General features: G+C 49.7%; 1 protein-coding gene and 1 pseudogene across 1 annotated transcript; both read left to right on the plus strand.

Moving 5' to 3' along the window:
- The first annotated feature begins 16,453 nt into the window (after positions 1 to 16,453).
- On the plus strand, positions 16,454 to 20,216 carry LOC102779824 (uncharacterized; annotated as a pseudogene).
- On the plus strand, positions 20,172 to 21,927 carry LOC148100057 (ubl carboxyl-terminal hydrolase 18-like). Its single transcript, XM_087849785.1, has 3 exons — positions 20,172 to 20,992; positions 21,647 to 21,778; positions 21,864 to 21,927. Exons 1-3 carry the CDS (start codon positions 20,172 to 20,174, stop codon positions 21,925 to 21,927), a joined length of 1,017 nt encoding a protein of 338 aa, XP_087705911.1.
- Positions 21,928 to 23,898: the final 1,971 nt, after the last annotated feature.

Raw genomic sequence — 23,898 nt, forward strand, 5'->3', positions numbered from 1 at the left:
CCTTCTGACTTTCACTTCCCGTCTGGAAAACCCAACTGTTCCTCTGTTTACAGAGACAGCAAGAAACTATTCCTCTTTTACAGAGACAATTTTAGAATTACAGGCAAACATGATTAACCTCTCACCTATAAATGAGATAAGGTCTACTGTGTGTTTGTGTGTCATCATGAACTGCACTCATGTTCAACTTGTAACCTTTTCCACCAGACAGAAGGCCAGCACATACACATTTCAGATTATAACAAGCATTCAAAAGCATTTAGGATTATAGATTCAACTCAACAGTTTAGAGTGGTTATAACTGCACCTGTAGTAAAGGCTAATCGGGTACCAATATGTTTAAACATCTGAATACAATATCAATACTGCAGATTGTATTATTAATGCAATGGTAATGATGATTATGATTAACAATAGCAGTAAAATAATTTCTAATTGCTCAAACTACATTTCCCAGCCGACCTGGCTACATTACCCAGCCGACCTGGCTACATTACTCAGCCGACCTGGCTACATTGCCCAGCCGACCTGGCTACATTTCCCAGCCGACCTGGCTACATTGCCCAGCAGAGCTGGCTACATTTCCCAGCCGACCTGGCTACATTGCCCAGCCGACCTGGCTACATTGCCCAGCCGACCTGGCTACATTACCAAGCCGACCTGGCTACATTGCCCAGCCGACATGGCTACATTTCCCAGCCGACCTGGCTACATTACCCAGCCGACCTGGCTACATTTCCCTGCCGACCTGGCTACATTTCCCAGCCGACCTGGCTACATTTCCCAGCCGACCTGGCTACATTACCCAGCCGACCTGGCTAAATTGCCCAGCCGACCTGGCTACATTTCCCAGCCGACCTGGCTACATTACCCAGCCGACCTGGCTACATTGCCCAGCCGACCTGGCTACATTACCCTGCCGACCTGGCTACATTTCTCAGCCGACCTGGCTACATTGCCCAGCCGACCTGGCTACATTACCCAGCCGACCTGGCTACATTACCCAGCCGACCTGGCTACATTTCCCAGCAGACCTGGCTACATTGCCAAGCCGACCTGGCTATATTGCCCAACCGACCTGGCTACATTACCCAGCCGACCTGGCTACATTTCCCTGCCGACCTGGCTACATTACCCAGCCGACCTGGCTACATTTCCCAGCGGACCTGGCTACATTGCCCAGCCGACCTGGCTACATTACCCTGCCGACCTGGCTACATTTCCCAGCCGACCTGGATACATTGCCCAGCCGACCTGGCTACAATTCCCAGCCGACCTGGCTACATTACCCAGCCGACCTGGTTACATTGCCCAGCCGACCTGGCTACATTACCCAGCCGACCTGGCTACATTGCCCAGCCGACCTGGCTACATTTCCCAGCCGACCTGGCTACATTGCCCAGCCGACCTGGCTACATTTCCCAGCCGACCTGGCTACATTGCCCAGCCGACCTGGCTACATTTCCCAGCCGACCTGGCTTCATTGCCCAGCCGACCTGGGTACATTGCCCAGCCGACCTGGATACATTACCCAGCCGACCTGGCTACATTGCCCAGCCGACCTGGCTACATTTCCCAGCCGACCTGGCTACATTGCCCAGCCGACCTGGCTACATTACCCAGCCGACCTGGCAACATTGCCCAGCCGACCTGGCTACATTTCACAGCCGACCTGGCTACATTGCCCAGCAGACCTGGCTACATTACCCAGCCGACCTGGCTACATTGCCCAGCCGACCTGGCTACATTTCCCAGCCGACCTGGATACATTGCCCAGCCGACCTGGCTACATTTCCCAGCCGACCTGGCTACATTACCCAGCCGACCTGGCTACTGTTAAGGTTCAATACTGAGGAGGGATAGAGGAGGTAATCAACTTCCATAATAACAACACTGCTCCGGCCGGGTGGAGTCAAACGATGATTTTAATGACACGCGTGGGAAGACCGCCCGCTGTACGCAGACAGCGCCGATCCCCATCTTACAGAGCATAAGCAGGCATTTTATATCTTTCTGGTCTTAAATTTACTACACCCCTAAACGTCACTCAGATACAGTTCATAGGTTTCAAAACCACAATGACTTAACACAGTTTAAAAATAACATTGTCTCCATCTCCACAGCAGATGCTTCAGCCTTCTGACTTTCACTTCCCGTCTTGAAAACCAAACTGTTCCTCTGTTTGCAGAGACAGCAAGAAACTATTCCTCTTTTACAGAGACAATTTTAGAGTTACAGGCAAACATGATTAACCTCTCACCTATAAATGAGATAAGGTCTACTGTGTGTTTGTGTGTCATCATGAACTGCACTCATTTTCAACTTGTAACCTTTTCCACCAGACAGAAGGCCAGCACATACACATTTCAGATTATAACAAGCATTCAAAAGCATTTAGGATTATAGATTCAACTCAACAGTTTAGAGTGGTTATAACTGCACCTGTAGTAAAGGCTAATCGGGAACCAATATGTTGAAACATCTGAATACAATATCAATACTGCAGATTGTATTATTAATGCAATGGTAATGATGATTATGATTAACAATAGCAGTAAAATAATTTCTAATTGCTCACACTACATTTCCCAGCCGACCTGGCTACATTGCCCAGCCGACCTGGCTACATTGCCCAGCCGACCTGGCTACATTACCCAGCCGACCTGGCTACATTACCCAGCCGACCTGGCTACATTTCCCAGCCGACCTGGTTACATTGCCCAGCCGACCTGGCTACATTACCCAGCCGACCAGGCTACATTGCCCAACCGACCTGGCTACATTTCCCAACCGACCTGGCTACATTTCCCAGCCGACCTGGCTACATTGCCCAGCCGACCTGGCTACATTTCCCAGCCGACCTGGCTACATTGCCCAGCCGACCTGGCTACATTGCCCAGCCGACCGGCTACATTTCCCAGCCGTCCTGGCTACATTGCCCAGCCGACCTGGCTACATTGCCCAGCCGACCTGGCTACATTTCCCAGCCGACCTGGCTACATTGCCCAGCCGACCTGGCTACATTTCCCAGCCGACCTGGCTACATTGCCCAGCCGACCTGGCTCCATTGCCCAGCCGACCTGGCTACATTACCCAGCCGACCTGGCTACATTGCCCAGCCGACCTGGCTACATTGCCCAGCCGACCTGGCTACATTACCCAGCCGACCTGGCTACTGTTAAGGTTCAATATTGAGGAGAGATAGAGGAGGTAATCAACTTCCATAATACCAACACTGGTCCGGCCGGGTGGAGTCAACGATGATTTTAATGACACGCGTGGGAAGACCGCCCGCTGTACGCAGACAGCGCCGATCCCCAACTTACAGAGCATAAGCAGGTGTTTTATACCTTTCTGGAATTAAATTTACTACACCCCTAAACGTCACTCAGATACAGTTCATAGGTTTCAAAACCACAATGACTTAACACAGTTTAAAAATAACATTGTATCCATCTCCACAGCAGATGCTTCAGCCTTCTGACTTTAGTTTCCCGTCTGGAAAACCAAACTGTTCCTCTGTTTGCAGAGACAGCAAGAAACTATTCCTCTTTTACAGAGACAATTTTAGATTTACAGGCAAACATGATTAACCTCTCACCTATAAATGAGATAAGGTCTACTGTGTGTTTGTGTGTCATCATGAACTGCATTCATTTTCAACTTGTAACCTTTTCCACCAGACAGAAGGCCAGCACGTACACATTTCAGATTATAACAAGCATTCAAAAGCATTTAGGATTATAGATTCAACTCAACAGTTTAGAGTGGTTATAACTGCACCTGTAGTAAAGGCTAATCGGGTACCAATTTGTTTAAACATCTGAATACAATATCAATACTGCAGATTGTATTATTAATGCAATGGTAATGATGATTATGATTAACAATAGCAGTAAAATAATTTCTAATTGCTCAAACTACATTTCCCAGCCGACCTGGCTACATTACCCAGCCGACCTGGCTACATTGCCCAGCCGACCTGGCTACATTTCCCAGCCGACCAGGCTACATTGCCCAGCCGACCTGGCTACATTGCCCAGCCGACCTGGCTACATTTCCCAGCCGACCTGGCTACATTGCCCAGCCGACCTGGCTACATTGCCCAGCCGACCTGGCTACATTACCAAGCCGACCTGGCTACATTGCCCAGCCGACCTGGCTACATTTCCCAGCCGACCTGGCTACATTACCCAGCCGACCTGGGTACATTTCCCAGCCGACCTGGCTACATTTCCCAGCCGACCTGGCTACATTGCCCAGCCGACCTGGCTACATTTCCCAGCCGACCTGGCTACATTACCCAGCCGACCTGGCTACATTGCCCAGCAGACCTGGCTACATTTCCCAGCCGACCTGGCTACATTGCCCAGCCGACCTTTCTACATTGCCCAGCCGACCTGGCTACATTACCAAGCCGACCTGGCTACATTGCCCAGCCGAACTGGCTACATTTCCCAGCCGACCTGGCTACATTTCCCAGCCGACCTGGCTACATTGCCCAGCCGACCTGGCTACATTTCCCAGCCGACCTGGCTTCATTGCCCAGCCGACCTGGCTACATTGCCCAGCCGACCTGGATACATTATCCAGCCGACCTGGCTACATTGCCCAGCCGACCTGGCTACATTTCCCAGCCGACCTGGCTACATTGCCCAGCCGACCTGGCTACATTGCCCAGCCGACCTGGTACATTACCCAGCCGACCTGGCTACTGTTAAGGTTCAATATTGAGGAGAGATAGAGGAGGTAATCAACTTCCATAATACCAACACTGGTCCGGCCGGGTGGAGTCAACGATGATTTTAATGACACGCGTGGGAAGACCGCCCGCTGTACGCAGACAGCGCCGATCCCCAACTTACAGAGCATAAGCAGGTGTTTTATACCTTTCTGGAATTAAATTTACTACACCCCTAAACGTCACTCAGATACAGATCATAGGTTTCAAAACCACAATGACTTAACACAGTTTAAAAATAACATTGTATCCATCTCCACAGCAGATGCTTCAGCCTTCTTACTTTAGTTTCCCGTCTGGAAAACCAAACTGTTCCTCTGTTTGCAGAGACAGCAAGAAACTATTCCTCTTTTACAGAGACAATTTTAGATTTACAGGCAAACATGATTAACCTCTCACCTATAAATGAGATAAGGTCTACTGTGTGTTTGTGTGTCATCATGAACTGCATTCATTTTCAACTTGTAACCTTTTCCACCAGACAGAAGGCCAGCACATACACATTTCAGATTATAACAAGCATTCAAAAGCATTTAGGATTATAGATTCAACTCAACAGTTTAGAGTGGTTATAACTGCACCTGTAGTAAAGGCTAATCGGGTACCAATTTGTTTAAATATCTGAATACAATATCAATACTGCAGATTGTATTATTAATGCAATGGTAATGATGATTATGATTAACAATAGCAGTAAAATAATTTCTAATTGCTCAAACTACATTTCCCAGCCGACCTGGCTACATTGCCCAGCCGACCTGGCTACATTTCCCAGCCGACCAGGCTACATTGCCCAGCCGACCTGGCTACATTGCCCAGCAGACCTGGCTACATTTCCCAGCCGACCTGGCTACATTGCCCAGCCGACCTGGCTACATTGCCCAGCCGACCTGGCTACATTTCCCAGCCGACCTGGCTACTGTTAAGGTTCAATATTGAGGAGGGATGGAGGAGGTAATCAACTTCCATAATAACAACACTGGTCCGGCCGGGTGGAGTCAAACGATGATTTTAATGACACACGTGGGAAGACCGCCCGCTGTACGCAGACAGCGCCGATCCCCAACTTACAGAGCATAAGCAGGTGTTTTATACCTTTCTGGGCTTAAATTTACTACACCCCTAAACGTCACTCAGATACAGTTCATAGGTTTCAAAACCACAATGACTTAACACAGTTTAAAAATAACATTGTCTCCATCTCCACAGCAGATGCTTCAGCCTTCTGACTTTCACTTCCCGTCTGGAAAACCCAACTGTTCCTCTGTTTACAGAGACAGCAAGAAACTATTCCTCTTTTACAGAGACAATTTTAGAATTACAGGCAAACATGATTAACCTCTCACCTATAAATGAGATAAGGTCTACTGTGTGTTTGTGTGTCATCATGAACTGCACTCATGTTCAACTTGTAACCTTTTCCACCAGACAGAAGGCCAGCACATACACATTTCAGATTATAACAAGCATTCAAAAGCATTTAGGATTATAGATTCAACTCAACAGTTTAGAGTGGTTATAACTGCACCTGTAGTAAAGGCTAATCGGGTACCAATATGTTTAAACATCTGAATACAATATCAATACTTCAGATTGTATTATTAATGCAATGGTAATGATGATTATGATTAACAATAGCAGTAAAATAATTTCTAATTGCTCAAACTACATTTCCCAGCCGACCTGGCTACATTACCCAGCCGACCTGGCTACATTACTCAGCCGACCTGGCTACATTGCCCAGCCGACCTGGCTACATTTCCCAGCCGACCTGGCTACATTGCCCAGCAGAGCTGGCTACATTTCCCAGCCGACCTGGCTACATTGCCCAGCCGACCTGGCTACATTGCCCAGCCGACCTGGCTACATTACCAAGCCGACCTGGCTACATTGCCCAGCCGACATGGCTACATTTCCCAGCCGACCTGGCTACATTACCCAGCCGACCTGGCTACATTTCCCTGCCGACCTGGCTACATTTCCCAGCCGACCTGGCTACATTTCCCAGCCGACCTGGCTACATTACCCAGCCGACCTGGCTAAATTGCCCAGCCGACCTGGCTACATTTCCCAGCCGACCTGGCTACATTACCCAGCCGACCTGGCTACATTGCCCAGCCGACCTGGCTACATTACCCTGCCGACCTGGCTACATTTCTCAGCCGACCTGGCTACATTGCCCAGCCGACCTGGCTACATTACCCAGCCGACCTGGCTACATTTCCCAGCAGACCTGGCTACATTGCCAAGCCGACCTGGCTACATTACCCTGCCGACCTGGCTACATTTCCCAGCCGACCTGGATACATTGCCCAGCCGACCTGGCTACAATTCCCAGCCGACCTGGCTACATTACCCAGCCGACCTGGTTACATTGCCCAGCCGACCTGGCTACATTACCCAGCCGACCTGGCTACATTGCCCAGCCGACCTGGCTACATTTCCCAGCCGACCTGGCTACATTGCCCAGCCGACCTGGCTACATTTCCCAGCCGACCTGGCTACATTGCCCAGCCGACCTGGCTACATTTCCCAGCCGACCTGGCTTCATTGCCCAGCCGACCTGGGTACATTGCCCAGCCGACCTGGATACATTACCCAGCCGACCTGGCTACATTGCCCAGCCGACCTGGCTACATGTCCCAGCCGACCTGGCTACATTGCCCAGCCGACCTGGCTACATTACCCAGCCGACCTGGCAACATTGCCCAGCCGACCTGGCTACATTTCACAGCCGACCTGGCTACATTGCCCAGCAGACCTGGCTACATTGCCCAGCCGACCTGGCTACATTGCCCAGCCGACCTGGCTACATTTCCCAGCCGACCTGGATACATTGCCCAGCCGACCTGGCTACATTTCCCAGCCGACCTGGCTACATTACCCAGCCGACCTGGCTACTGTTAAGGTTCAATACTGAGGAGGGATAGAGGAGGTAATCAACTTCCATAATAACAACACTGCTCCGGCCGGGTGGAGTCAAACGATGATTTTAATGACACGCGTGGGAAGACCGCCCGCTGTACGCAGACAGCGCCGATCCCCATCTTACAGAGCATAAGCAGGCATTTTATATCTTTCTGGTCTTAAATTTACTACACCCCTAAACGTCACTCAGATACAGTTCATAGGTTTCAAAACCACAATGACTTAACACAGTTTAAAAATAACATTGTCTCCATCTCCACAGCAGATGCTTCAGCCTTCTGACTTTCACTTCCCGTCTTGAAAACCAAACTGTTCCTCTGTTTGCAGAGACAGCAAGAAACTATTCCTCTTTTACAGAGACAATTTTAGAGTTACAGGCAAACATGATTAACCTCTCACCTATAAATGAGATAAGGTCTACTGTGTGTTTGTGTGTCATCATGAACTGCACTCATTTTCAACTTGTAACCTTTTCCACCAGACAGAAGGCCAGCACATACACATTTCAGATTATAACAAGCATTCAAAAGCATTTAGGATTATAGATTCAACTCAACAGTTTAGAGTGGTTATAACTGCACCTGTAGTAAAGGCTAATCGGGAACCAATATGTTGAAACATCTGAATACAATAGCAATACTGCAGATTGTATTATTAATGCAATGGTAATGATGATTATGATTAACAATAGCAGTAAAATAATTTCTAATTGCTCACACTACATTTCCCAGCCGACCTGGCTACATTGCCCAGCCGACCTGGCTACATTGCCCAGCCGACCTGGCTACATTACCCAGCCGACCTGGCTACATTACCCAGCCGACCTGGCTACATTTCCCAGCCGACCTGGTTACATTGCCCAGCCGACCTGGCTACATTACCCAGCCGACCAGGCTACATTGTCCAACCGACCTGGCTACATTTCCCAACCGACCTGGCTACATTTCCCAGCCGACCTGGCTACATTGCCCAGCCGACCTGGCTACATTTCCCAGCCGACCTGGCTACATTTCCCAGCCGACCTGGCTACATTGCCCAGCCGACCTGGCTACATTGCCCAGCCGACCGGCTACATTTCCCAGCCGTCCTGGCTACATTGCCCAGCCGACCTGGCTACATTGCCCAGCCGACCTGGCTACATTTCCCAGCCGACCTGGCTACATTGTCCAGCCGACCTGGCTACATTTCCCAGCCGACCTGGCTACATTGCCCAGCCGACCTGGCTCCATTGCCCAGCCGACCTGGCTACATTACCCAGCCGACCTGGCTACATTGCCCAGCTGACCTGGCTACATTTCCCAGCCGACCTGGCTACATTGCCCAGCCGACCTGGCTCCATTGCCCAGCCGACCTGGCTACATTGCTCAGCCGACCTGGCTACATTACCCAGCCGACCTGGCTACCTTACCAAGCTGACCTGGCTACATTACCCATCCGACCTGGCTACATTACCCAGCCGACCTGGCTACATTTCCCAGCCGACCTGGCTACATTACCCAGCCGACCTGGCTACTGTTAAGGTTCAATATTGAGGAGGGATAGAGGAGGTAATCAACTTCCATAATAACAACACTGGTCCGGCCGGGTGGAGTCAAACGATGATTTTAATGACACGCGTGGGAAGACCGCCAGCTGTAGGCAGACAGCGCCGATCCCCAACTTACAGAGCATAAGCAGGTGTTTTATACCTTTCTGGGCTTTAATTTACTACACCCCTAAACGTCACTCAGATACAGTTCATAGGTTTCAAAACCACAATGACTTAACACAGTTTAAAAATAACATTGTCTCCATCTCCACAGCAGATGCTTCAGCCTTCTGACTTTCACTTCCCGTCTGGAAAACCAAACTGTTCCTCTGTTTGCAGAGACAGCAACAAACTATTCCTCTTTTACAGAGACAATTTTAGATTTACAGGCAAACATGATTAACCTCTCACCTATAAATGAGATAAGGTCTACTGTGTGTTTGTGTGTCATCATGAACTGCACTCATTTTCAACTTGTAACCTTTTCCACCAGACAGAAGGCCAGCACATACACATTTCAGATTATAACAAGCATTCAAAAGCATTTAGGATTATAGATTCAACTCAACAGTTTAGAGTGGTTATAACTGCACCTGTAGTAAAGGCTAATCGGGTACCAATATGTTGAAACATCTGAATACAATATCAATACTGCAGATTGTATTATTAATGCAATAGTAATGATGATTATGATTAACAATAGCAGTAAAATAATTTCTAATTGCTCACACTACATTTCCCAGCCGACCTGGCTACATTGCTCAGCCGACCTGGCTACATTTCCCAGCCGACCTGGCTACATTACCCAGCCGACCTGGCTACATTACCCAGCCGACCTGGCTACATTTCCCAGCCGACCTGGTTACATTGCCCAGCCGACCTGGCTACATTACCCAGCCAACCAGGCTACATTGCCCAACCGACCTGGCTACATTTCCCAGCCGACCTGGCTACATTTCCCAGCCGACCTGGCTACATTGCCCAGCCGACCTGGCTACATTTCCCAGCCGACCTGGCTACATTTCCCAGCCGACCTGGCTACATTGCCCAGCCGACCTGGCTACATTGCCCAGCCGACCGGCTACATTTCCCAGCCGTCCTGGCTACATTGCCCAGCCGACCTGGCTACATTGCCCAGCCGACCTGGCTACATTTCCCAGCCGACCTGGCTACATTGCCCAGCCGACCTGGCTACATTTTCCAGCCGACCTGGCTACATTGCCCAGCCGACCTGGCTCCATTGCCCAGCCGACCTGGCTACATTACCCAGCCGACCTGGCTACATTGCCCAGCCGACCTGGCTACATTTCCCAGCCGACCTGGCTACATCACCCAGCCGACCTGGCTACATTTCCCAGCCGACCTGGCTACATTTCCCAGCCGACCTGGCTACATTGCCCAGCCGACCTGGCTCCATTGCCCAGCCGACCTGGCTACATTGCTCAGCCGACCTGGCTACATTACCCAGCCGACCTGGCTACCTTACCAAGCTGACCTGGCTACATTACCCAGCCGACCTGGCTACATTACCCAGCCGACCTGGCTACATTTCCCAGCCGACCTGGCTACATTACCCAGCCGACCTGGCTACTGTTAAGGTTCAATATTGAGGAGGGATAGAGGAGGTAATCAACTTCCATAATAACAACACTGGTCCGGCCGGGTGGAGTCAAACGATGATTTTAATGACACGCGTGGGAAGACCGCCCGCTGTACGCAGACAGCGCCGATCCCCAACTTACAGAGCATAAGCAGGTGTTTTATACCTTTCTGGGCTTAAATTTACTACACCCCTAAACGTCACTCAGATACAGTTCATAGGTTTCAAAACCACAATGACTTAACACAGTTTAAAAATAACATTGTCTCCATCTCCACAGCAGATGCTTCAGCCTTCTGACTTTCACTTCCCGTCTGGAAAACCAAACTGTTCCTCTGTTTGCAGAGACAGCAACAAACTATTCCTCTTTTACAGAGACAATTTTAGAGTTACAGGCAAACATGATTAACCTCTCACCTATAAATGAGATAAGGTCTACTGTGTGTTTGTGTGTCATCATGAACTGCACTCATTTTCAACTTGTAACCTTTTCCACCAGACAGAAGGCCAGCACATACACATTTCAGATTATAACAAGCATTCAAAAGCATTTAGGATTATAGATTCAACTCAACAGTTTAGAGTGGTTATAACTGCACCTGTAGTAAAGGCTAATCGGGAACCAATATGTTGAAACATCTGAATACAATATCAATACTGCAGATTGTATTATTAATGCAATGGTAGTAATGATTATGATTAACAATAGCAGTAAAATAATTTCTAATTGCTCACACTATATTTCCAAGCCGACCTGGCTACATTGCCCAGCCGACCTGGCTACATTTCCCAGCCGACCTGGCTACATTGCCCAGCCGACCTGGCTACATTGCCCAGCCGACCTGGCTACATTGCCCAACCGACCTGGCTACATTTCCCAGCCGACCTGGCTACATTGCCCAGCCGACCTGGCTACATTTCCCAGCCGACCTGACTACCTTTCCCAGCCGACCTGGCTACATTGCCCAGCCGACCGGCTACATTTCCCAGCCGTCCTGGCTACATTACCAAGCCGACCTGGCTACATTTCCCAGCCGACCGGCTACATTTCCCAGCCGTCCTGGCTACATTACCAAGCCGACCTGGCTACATTTCCCAGCCGTCCTGGCTACATTGCCCAGCCGACCTGGCTACATTGCCCAGCCGACCTGGCTATATTGCCCAGCCGACCGGCTACATTTCCCAGCCGTCCTGGCTACATTGCCCAGCCGACCTGGCTACATTGCCCAGCCGACCTGGCTAAATTGCCCAGCCGACCAGGCTACATTGCCCAGCCGACCTGGCTACATTTCCCAGCCGACCTGGCTACATTTCCCAGCCGACCTGGCTACATTACCCAGCCGACCTGGCTACATTACCCAGCCGACGTGGCTACATTTCCCAGCCGACCTGGCTACATTGCCCAGCCGACCTGGCTACATTACCCAGCCGACCTGGCTACATTACCCAGCCGACCTGGCTACATTACCCAGCCGACTTGGCTACTGTTAAGGTTCAATATTGAGGAGGGATGGAGGAGGTAATCAACTTCCATAATAACAACACTGGTCCGGCCGGGTGGAGTCAAACGATGATTTTAATGACACGCGTGGGAAGACCGCCCGCTGTACGCAGACAGCGCCGATCCCCAACTTACAGAGCATAAGCAGGTGTTTTATACCTTTCTGGGCTTAAATTTACTACACCCCTAAACGTCACTCAGATACAGTTCATAGGTTTCAAAACCACAATGACTTAACACAGTTTAAAAATAACATTGTCTCCATCTCCACAGCAGATGCTTCAGCCTTCTGACTTTCACTTCCCGTCTGGAAAACCAAACTGTTCCTCTGTTTGCAGAGACAGCAACAAACTATTCCTCTTTTACAGAGACAATTTTAGAGTTACAGGCAAACATGATTAACCTCTCACCTATAAATAAGATAAGGTCTACTGTGTGTTTGTGTGTCATCATGAACTGCACTCATTTTCAACTTGTAACCTTTTCCACCAGACAGAAGGCCAGCACATACACATTTCAGATTATAACAAGCATTCAAAAGCATTTAGGATTATAGATTCAACTCAACAGTTTAGAGTGGTTATAACTGCACCTGTAGTTAAGGCTAATCGGGTACCAATATGTTGAAACATCTGAATACAATATCAATACTGCAGATTGTATTATTAATGCAATGGTAATGATGATTATGATTAACAATAGCAGTAAAATAATTTCTAATTGCTCACACTACATTTCCCAGCCGACCTGGCTACATTGCCCAGCCGACCTGGCTACATTTCCCAGCCGACCTGGCTACATTACCCAGCCGACCTGGCTACATTACCCAGCCGACCTGGCTACATTTCCCAGCCGACCTGGCTACATTGCCCAGCCGACCTGGCTACATTGCCCAACCGACCTGGCTACATTTCCCAGCCGACCTGGCTACATTGCCCAGCCGACCTGGCTACATTTCCCAGCCGACCTGACTACATTTCCCAGCCGACCTGGCTACATTGCCCAGCCGACCGGCTACATTTCCCAGCCGTCCTGGCTACATTACCAAGCCGACCTGGCTACATTTCCCAGCCGTCCTGGCTACATTGCCCAGCCGACCTGGCTACATTTCCCAGCCGACCTGGCTATATTGCCCAGCCGACCGGCTACATTTCCCAGCCGTCCTGGCTACATTGCCCAGCCGACCTGGCTACATTGCCCAGCCGACCTGGCTAAATTGCCCAGCCGACCAGGCTACATTACCCAGCCGACCTGGCTACATTGCCCAGCCGACCTGGCTACATTGCCCAGCCGACCTGGCTACATTTCCCAGCCGACCTGGCTACATTACCCAGCCGACCTGGCTACATTGCCCAGCCGACCTGGCTACATTTCCCAGCCGACCTGGCTACATTACCCAGCCGACCTGGCTACATTTCCTAGCCGACCTGGCTACATTGCCCAGCCGACCTGGCTACATTACACAGCCGACCCAGAGTACCATACAGCCACCCAAGAAACAAAGTCTCATCCAACACAGCTGCTCCAGTTAGACCTCGTACACAAGCTATGGCTGTGCACCATTACCTGACCACCTGGAGCCTTGGACATTTGTGCGATCGGTTTAAGAACACGTCTTTCACAACCTTCTTGGGCATGACGCGTCACCACGCTCTGCATCAATACGGTGAGGAATTCGCCGTTCTACATCAAAGATTGTGTAATCAACTTAGAAGCGTGTTGTATTCGAAACGACTTATGGATAGAACACACGAGAACTCTTTACGAGTGTTGGATAAAGACCAGGGCCTGGCGACTGAGGCTGCCTGTGGTGAGACTACATCTACACTGGCTCAAGAGACACGGGGCTATCCCACAGAAGAGGGCGTTTCGCCCATGGAGCAGCTTGCCGTGTCACCAGTGCCACCCAGAGCTCCGGTTAAAAGTCGTCTCGGGGTGAGACGTCGAGATCGGTCCGCTTTGAACCGTGCGGGTGGCGAGGACCGTATTTGCATAAACTTGTCGTCTGAGTTTGAAGCTGTGAATATGTACCGTACGCCACGCAGGAATAAGCAGTGTACCTCGAACGGGACTCGGGTTCCTGTCAAAGCCAGACTGGGAGCCCCAGTGAAACTTTGTGAACCAAGTATGTCTCACCGATGTGTGAGACGAAGACTTGAGTTGAGAAGAAGACTGGACTTTACTTGAGAATTGTACAATGCAAGACAACTAATGTATGAAGATATTGTAACAAGTGCATATGACAGTTATTTGACTGACAACAAATGTACAACGATATTGTACCAACTGCGGCATGTAATAAAAAAAATTTATTGTCAACATTTAAACAGCAGTGTGATTCTGTTTGTTAGTGTTCGAATAAACATTGGGTCAAATGATTACAGCTCTCACACACACAAAGGAAAGATTTTATACATTCAGCAATACCATCAAAAATAGTGACTGTTCAACAGAGACACGTGTAGTAGATAGATACATGCAGCAGGTACAAATGGGAGGGGTCGAGACACCAAACGCAGCCTCAATGCACAACCCAGACAAGCACAGTAGTATTATGAATCACGGCATCTCCAAATAGGACGCTTGCAGTCACTTGCAGGCCGTGTAACACTGTCCACAGTCACTTCTCTGCGCTGGCTGTGTCGATCCGCTAGTAAAACAGTGGTCTGTTGGGCGATACTGCACTGTGCTTGTAGAAACAGTCTGGCCCAAATACACAGTTGCCTTTGAGAAAATATTTGCATGTTATTTTGGACAGAAGACTCGTTTTGTAGAGACTGATGATCTCGTTCTTTTCGTCGTGATCTGTCACCCAGCAGTTAGACGGTATGAAATAAAAGGACACAGTCCGACATTCAGGACATCCCTGCGCCGCGTTGTATGACACAACATCTGTCTTTCTTCTCCAGGTTCGTATACAGTGCAGGCAGAAGCAATGTTGGCAGTTCGGTAAGATGGCAAAGACGCGCTCCGAGGGATTCTGTTTGGTGAGTATGACGTCCATGCACACACCACATGTTCTGGCCAGGCTTTCGTGTACGTGGTGCTCAGACTTGACATACATTCCTTCACTGAAACGACCAACCTCGACCTCATTTCCTTGCAAAGCCATAGTTGTTTGACATTAGAGCTGTTTCTGTATGTGTGTTTGTGTTTATACTGTTCTGTGTGTGTGTGCGTGTGCGTGCGTGCGTGCCGGCCAGCTCCAACCTGGCGCGTTGACTCTCCGACCCGTGGGTCGGCCAGCTCCAATGTGGCACATTGGCTCAACAACCTGCGTGTGTGTGTGTGCGCGTTTGCGTGCGCGTGAGATAGAGAGAGCTCTAATCATCATCACTCTCCGCAGCGGACCGATAAGCTCCTCCGAAGCGACGCTGCACGTGGGGTCGTTTCCCGACAATAGCACAGGGCTTCGTTGGTGGAATCTCCGGGTTGGCCTTCTGCGTCGAGGTGAGTTGTCTGTTACGTTCGGCTGCTGTTTGTTCGTGTGCTAGAGTATGCCGAAGTGGGACATCGCCGGGGTTACAGAGTTGCTGGTGTTGATGATGTTGTTGCGTTTGAATATCACGGAGCGTCACGTGTTCCTGAGCATGTGTAGCGTTATACCTCTGTTCGTGTTGATGGGTACTATTCATCTGTGTCATTCCACTAGGTTGAGGCTGTTGCTGCTGGCGCACACCGGGAACGCTCTGGTGTGTGATCATCATCGGAGGAGCGGAGGGAAAATTCGTGGATGCCACTGATTGCATCCAAGACGTTGGGATGTCCGTTAGATGCAGCGTGTGCTCTTTGTGAACTCTGCCAGCCGAACCGTGCTCCGCTGCGCTGACACAGTAACGGAAAAGGAGATATATGTAATACCTAGCCAGTTTCCTTGTGTCTACTGCAATACACTGAGGGATATCCGGAGTGTGGGATCCAGCGCTCTTATATTCCATCGCATGCAGGGATTCTAAGTCGGATTTCGGGATGTACAACCCATCTACCTTTGTCCACATGTCCCTGTGGTGACCCCAGTGTCACGGGGTAGCCCGTGGCAGGCGAGCCGCTCATCACCAAACACTCAAACAGGTTGGCTGTTGCTGTCCCCGAAAACGGGATCTCTCTGCGAGAGTTCATATTCTATTTACCTGTCGAGAGAGAAAGGATGGAAGATTGCTCTGGATTCGCTGTATTTCAACATCCGACCCGCAGCTCTGCCAATGGCTGCCCCTGCGCGCCCCGGCAGGATCAAACGACACTGCGACTTGCTTTTGGATCTGGTCGAAAAATACAGTCCGTTTCACGTGAGGACGTTTCGCTATAATGATCTACAAGGGATAATGTCTGTCGTCTCGGAGACCGGCCGAAGCAGATTCGTGCCAGTTCCCAGTTGCGATACGGTGGCCGAACTGGAAAGGTATATACGAGAGGAAGATCAGAGCGATGTGCAGCTGTTAGCCGTACAGGAGATAGCCGTACAGGAAGAGGCTAAAATCAGCAAGCAAACAAAATACCTCCTGGTGTACATAATAAATGCGACATCCAGTAAGTACAACTCTGTGGTGGTGTTTCTCATGACTAACCCTAAGATTACGGCCCCGTACTCTAAGAATGTCAGCGACCTACTGGATAATACAAACCGGCTGATCGAAACAAACACCACACGCACTTCGTTCCTACCCATGTTCCTACCCAACCACCCGAACAGATACATCCGAGGCTCCAGGGCGATCACCCGATACTCCATGTGCATCGACCACAAAGCTACAGTTCACCCGCGAGGGAAAGAAAGTGCTCCAGCTCCCTAGACAGTTTCCATAGAGAGTACGTCGACGTAGCTGACTGTGAAGCTACGGTAAACCCTTGGTCCGTGTACAGCGGACTACCCAGTAACCTGCAGTGTTCCATTGACGTTCAGCAGTCAATGCAAGATCCCAGTATGCTGTTGGGCCGAGGCGGATTCGGCACCATTGTGGAAACCTCCACCGTGCAAGTTGCAAAAGTTAACATGTTCCCAGAAATGGCAGACTGGAGCCTGCCGTTCATAGAGGATCAGTTTTACCGATACGCGCACATTGCCACTCAAGTGGAAGAAATCGCCATAGGCGTTTCGATGAAGCACCCAAACATACTACGTACCTTTGGAGGATATTGGTGCGACATACCGCAGTATCCGTTAGGTGGCAGGGCCGTGATCGTGATGGAGAGAGCCCTATTCTCCTTACAGGAATTCATGGCTAAGATGAACAAACTGAAGACGCCTGAATCGAGCACCTCCACCGACAGCGCAGTGTACCTGGCGCTGATACCCATTGTGGAATTGGATACATTGAGAGGACTGCAGTACCTACACGCGAGACATGTTCAACACCGAGACCTGACGTACAGAAATATCCTCGTGTGCCATCAACCCGATAGAAAACCAGTGGAGCTGTCGTTTAAGATCAGCGACTTCGGCACAGCCTGCAACTACTCGACTCCAGACCAGCGACGGGGCAATCAAGTGCACATGGCCCCCGAAGTGCTTTGGTGCCTAAATTCCACCACGGCCAGCGATGTGTTCAGCTGGTATTGTGTCATGTGGGAACTGTACACAGGATCCCCGTTGATAGAATACAGGCCTGCTCAGACGCCATCCGAATTCTGTAAGAAGACCTACGGGGATAGCCTCTCTAGACTCGTCGGCGTGTACATGCCTTCAGACCCCACGACTGCATTTCAAAGCAACTACATGAAAGCGTACGACGCCGAGACACTGTACGGCAAGTACGGACACTCTAGGCCCACCACCGCAGCCATTGGGTGTACGCTGGGTGAAATGGGCCGCGGCATTCGAGACAAAGCTTTTGTTAACATGGGCGTGCTTTGCATCACCTTGTTTCCTCAAGAACGTAGCACGCCCGGCGAGTTGTTAAAATTGAACCGTTACACGTATTTGAACTACGACGTATCACACACCACCTCGCCGGTTCATGTAATCCCCAGTAATATGCAGGTGGGCCAGTACAGAGCAACGGATGCCATCGTAGCAAACGACTGTGTCCCCGACCAGTTCCGCGTACTAGTACAAGAAAAGAAGCTTGGGGTGTATACACACACGAGCAAAAGGTACTACGGCATAGACTTGTTATGCTTATCGCCGGATTTGCAACCCGGTGCGTGGTATAGAGAAAAAGAAACAGCGCTGTCCGATTGCGTCAGAAAGGCATGCTCCGAAAAGCGTAGAGCTGGCGAATCGCTGGAATGTACTTTGAGACGCTCTGCGCTGCAGATGCCGACCGCGTAGGGGCGTTTGTTCCGTGTGCAAAACGAACACAGGCCGCCGCGCAGCCGGGCGCGGTGCCCAGCATGCACAATGTCACGGCGGACGCTGCCCTTAGCGGCCAACAGCCGAGCGATAAAACGGGGGGGCGAGCGCTTACGGGTGTTGTTACCGCGGAAGACGCGCTTACCCATGCACCCTCGGTCCCACAGGTGCCAGCTGCGTACAATGTAGCCACTGCGGGAAACCATCAGTCGAGAACGCAGCAAGGTCAGACGACTAGGCCGTCTCTCAGTCAACCCAGTCGCGTCAAATGCCTTGTTCGTACTAAGCAGACCAAAGGCGAGTCCGACGTCACCATGGTCATTGTCACGAACCCCACGGAGGACAACGTTGCGTGTTTCGAACGCGACGTCGTGGAAAGAGCATGTCGACTGACAAAAGAACATCCCTTATTGTTTGCTGGACCTAGGGAATCCGTGTACAAGCAAGCTCATGGGCTATACAAGCAAGCTCATGGGCTATACGTGTTTCAATACGGTCAGTTCTTCAGATCCACCAAGATGATCAACTGGGTGTTGCAACAGGGAGAGTCCTTTTATCCGTGTTTGATGCAGGTTCTCTTGACATTGAAAGCTGCCGCCGAGAACAACGTGCTACCTACGAACATGGCAACTGAGCATCTACTACTCGGCCGAGGGGCTGTGATGATCGACATAGTGGGTTATCTGAGCGCCCACTTTCCCCAGCCGGACCATCAACAGTTGCTAGGTGCCCACAGCCCGAGAATTACATCTGTGTGTTTGGAACTACTTAGTAAGCACGAGCCGGGATCTTCCGCTGTGCCATTTCTAGAGAAATGGCAGTCTTCTTTTTCAAATAGCCAAGACATAGAGCGTTTGGTCACAGAGTTGAGCCGGCGGAATGTTGCCAGCGCTATCACAAGAGTTCAGCCCGTTGTGTCATCGCTAGCGCACACACACTTTACGTTCAGAGAATATTTGTCCGACGTACCAAATTGGGTAGGCTCGAGGGTCGGCGAGGCCAACTTGAATAAATGTACAGCTAAGGTTCTGGTGTGCGGAAACCCGACCCGTCTTCCGTTCATGCAGTTTTCCAAGACCGCGTGCTGCCCGGACTCGGCCCCCGGCGCGGCCGATGTGACACTTGACCACAGCGGACTCGTCAAAGACCTTGTGCGAAACATTGTCTTGCGAGTAAAGGCTAAGGCGCTACGGGATACCGCGTTCGCAGTTACCACTCTGGACTGCACTCAGGGTCTTACTAAGATCACACTAAGAGCTAGTGCACTTTCAGGAATCCCAAGCGTGGACGAGCTAAAGCAACATATGTTTGAGTCCCTCGATCTACTACGCCTGTACACTCACGACGTGGCAGCGCTGTTGGATTGGGCTCCTGTTATAAAAATCACAAAACATGTCACGTTGACTCCCCTGTCAAACTTCAGCTCGTATCACTACAAGATAATTATACTACTAGTGTGTATTGATGCAAAGGGGACCAACAAAGGAGCAATCAAGATACTGGACGAACTGTTTAGGGGTGTGCCACTTTACTGCACAACGGACTATTGAGCATTGTCTGCCGCGCGCACGCAGGATAATCAACATGAGAGGGCTGATCAACGTTGGGACTCACTGCGCTGTAAACAGTGTATTGTATGTCACAGATGACTTTAGGATCACGCTGACCGGAGGCCTCTGTGGCTTTGATGATGATGATGATGGTGATGATGATGATGACGCCGTCTGCGATAGAGCCAGCTACAACACCGTGGCGAGCGAACTGACGAGTGTCTTACGGGACATGGACCGTAACACTCCGGGAATGCCGCCGTGCGATCCGAATCCACTCGTGGACGCGCTAATTCGGTACAGTGGCATGACATACGAGGTTCAACAAGATGCCGATACTGTGTTTAAGTGCGTGCTAAACACACTGGCGGACGACAGCGATCCTAGATGCAAACAAGCATCTGACCTGTGGACTATACGGAAACGACAATCGGCAAAGTGTTCAACGTGTAACGAGGAATGTGTCTCGCACCATGTGGCGAACAACGTGATTGTATATATTGGGGAAAACGAGCCAAATAAGCTACAGGACTACATGGACGACTACTCTGAGTCCTTTAGAGTGTCCTACCACCACTGTGGCACCTGTCAAGAGGAGACGGAACTGAAAGTCAATACGGATATCACAGAGCTACCCGCAGTCCTATGTTTCACCCTTGCCAGAGGGCAGCGGTGTGTACAACGTGGAGAGCTTATGGTCAACACCAGTGCCATCGACGTACCAGAAGAACTAGACTGTAGCAGGATGTCTGCAACTTCACAGCCTACAAAGTACGAACTGTACGGTATGATAACTCACACAGGCCCCTACGAGTTCGGTCATTACGCAGCCTTTGTGAAAAAGATGTCCAAGTGGTATTTTGTTGACGGCGATGTTGTGAAACAGTGCCCTGTATTACCCTTATCATACTACAACGTGCCTGCTCATTTGTACATGTTAATGTACAGAAGAATCTAAGTGCACCCCGACGGGTTGTTGGTTTGTGATTGTACAGTCTGTATGTGTTCACTTTGACGAGATGTCTGTCATGTATATTGAATCTGTTATACGAATGCAAAATAAACATACAATAAAACAAGACAGCGTTTGTAATGTTTATTTGCAATTAGACACAATGTCAACATTTCATGGATGCGATCGGTAACAATAGAACTGAGCTGAACAGTCAACGGGCAAAATCCAAATGTATTTATTTTTGTATCCACCACAGTTAGGTCAGTCACATGAAAACTCTTACTGTCGGCCCAGTGTTACACGTTGGACAAACCCTGGTAGAACAACCGCAGGTTGCATGGCCGCATATCATTATGTACACCCTAGGCTTATTGCACTCTACGCAGACAATGTCCGGCTTGACACTGCTCGTGTCCACCGCACGACAGAAGGTCCATTCCGCTTTGCACACAAAACACGAGCGCTTCTTCGTCACCCTGACGCCCTGGTCGATGCATGCCGAGCAGCACATGTGTCCGCAGCTCAACATGCACATTGGCTTCCTTTCGTAACAGCAACAACACGCCAGCAGATCAGCCCCGTGACATCCTGCAGCCGCATCCGAGTCCGAGCGTTCTCCAGGGTCTGCGCCAATTACACCCGGCGGACTACCAGGCCCATTTGCTTGAAAGCGACCTGGATCCTGGGTAACAAATGTCAACCGCCATGCACGTGCAAGGTCTGGCGAGGTGATGCCCTCCCATGCTGATCGATGTGGCTCCCGGACTACAGGTTGCATTCGGCCCACACCCACGCTAGGAGCTCCCCTGCATCGAGCCATCTCTTCTGCGGTTAAGGCGTCAGTGTACTTGGGTTGTGTTTTCATAAAGTCCCACATATACGGTACATGTGCCTCCTCGTACCTTACAATACGTGCACCGAATGTAATCGCGGGGTCACTCAAGAGTTCTCGACGGCTGACAAAATAAGGCCACTTATTGTCACTAAGTGTTCGCTCGCTCTGTGGTATAGTATCGCTTCCTGTTCCTGCTCAAACACAGTGGTGTTTCTGAGTAGCTTATTTGCTTAGCAGTTTAATTAACAACTTTTAAATACATTATTTTTTTTCCCACAGTATAATCTTCACGTGCTTCATCCGAAGCACACTTTCTGTGTACTCACTACCTAATTTATAGCCAAAGTATTCACTCACTGTCTCTGTACTGTTTCGCTAGCTTAGCTCGTAGCCGACCCGTTAGCACCATGGCTACTTCACCTGTCCCTTCTGCACTTTCTTCCTCATTGTGTCAGATGTTTAGTTACTCCTCGGCCTCCTTTAGCAGTAATGATATCTGTAACAAATGTAGCATATTTGCAGCTCTGGAGGCCAGGATTACTGATCTGGAAACTCGGCTTTGCACCCTTCTCTCACCCTTAGCTAGCCAGGCCCCTGTAGCTGGTGCAGCCGAAGATAGCGTAGGCCCCGCTAGCTGTTCCCCGGCAAATCCCAAGCAGCTGCGGAAAGAAGGCGGCTGGGTAACGGTGAGGAGGAAGCATAGTCCTAAACAGAAGCCCCAGGTACACCACCAACCCGTTCATGTGTCTAACCGTTTTTCCCCACTCGGTGACACACCCGCTGGGGGTCAAACTCTGGTAATTGGTGATTCTGTTCTCAGACATGTGAAGCTAGAGACACCGGCAACCATAGTCAATTGTCTTCCAGGGGCCAGAGCAGGCGACATTGAAGGAAATTTAAAACTGCTGGCTAAGGGTAAACGTAAATTCAGTAAAATCATAATTCATGTCGGCAGTAATGACACCCGGTTACGCCAATCGGAGGTCACTAAAATCAATATTGAATCGGTGTGTAACTTTGCCAAAACAATGTCGGACTCTGTAGTTTTCTCTGGTCCCCTCCCCAATCAGACCAGGAGTGACATGTTTAGCCGCATGTTCTCCTTAAATTGCTGGCTGTCTGAGTGGTGTCCCAGAAATGATGTGGGCTTCATAGATAATTGGCAAACCTTCTGGAGGAAACCTGGTCTTGTTAGGAGAGATGGCATCCATCCCACTTTGGATGGAGCAGCTCTCATTTCTAGAAATATCGACAAATTTATTAAACCCCTCAAAACATGACTATCCAGAGTTGGGACCAGGAAGCAGAGTTGCAGTCTTACACGCCTCTCTGCAGCTTCTCTCCTCCTGCTACCCCCCCAAAAACCCATCTCCATAGAGACTGTGTCTGCTTCCAAAAAGACAAAAAAACAAACTAAAAACCAGCAACAAACAACTTAAACATTTACAAAGAAAGAACAATACAGTATCCACATCTGAACCAAAGAGTAAAACAGTGAAATGTGGATTATTAAATATTAGGTCTCTCTCCTCCAAGTCTCTGTTAGTACATGACTTAATAATTGATCAACAAATTGATTTACTCTGCCTTACAGAAACCTGGTTGCAGCAGGATGATTATGTTAGTTTAAATGAATCAACACCCCCGAGTCATTCTAACTACCAGAAATCTCGAAGCACAGGTCGAGGGGGCGGTTTGGCAGCAATTTTTCACACCAGTCTATTAATTAATGAAAGACCAAGACAGACTTTTAATTCATTTGAAAGCCTGATGCTTAACGTTGTCCACCCCAGCTGTGAAACTCAGAAACCAGTCTTACTTGTTATCATCTATCGTCCACCTGGGCCTTACACAGAGTTTCTGTCTGATTTCTCAGACTTTATATCTAATTTAGTTCTGAGATCAGATAAAATAATTATTGTGGGTGATTTTAACATCCATGTTGATGCTAAAAATGACAGCCTCAACATG

Source organism: Neolamprologus brichardi, chromosome 13, assembly GCF_056152115.1.
Source record: "Neolamprologus brichardi isolate AB-2024 chromosome 13, ASM5615211v1, whole genome shotgun sequence".
NCBI lineage: Eukaryota > Metazoa > Chordata > Actinopteri > Cichliformes > Cichlidae > Neolamprologus > Neolamprologus brichardi.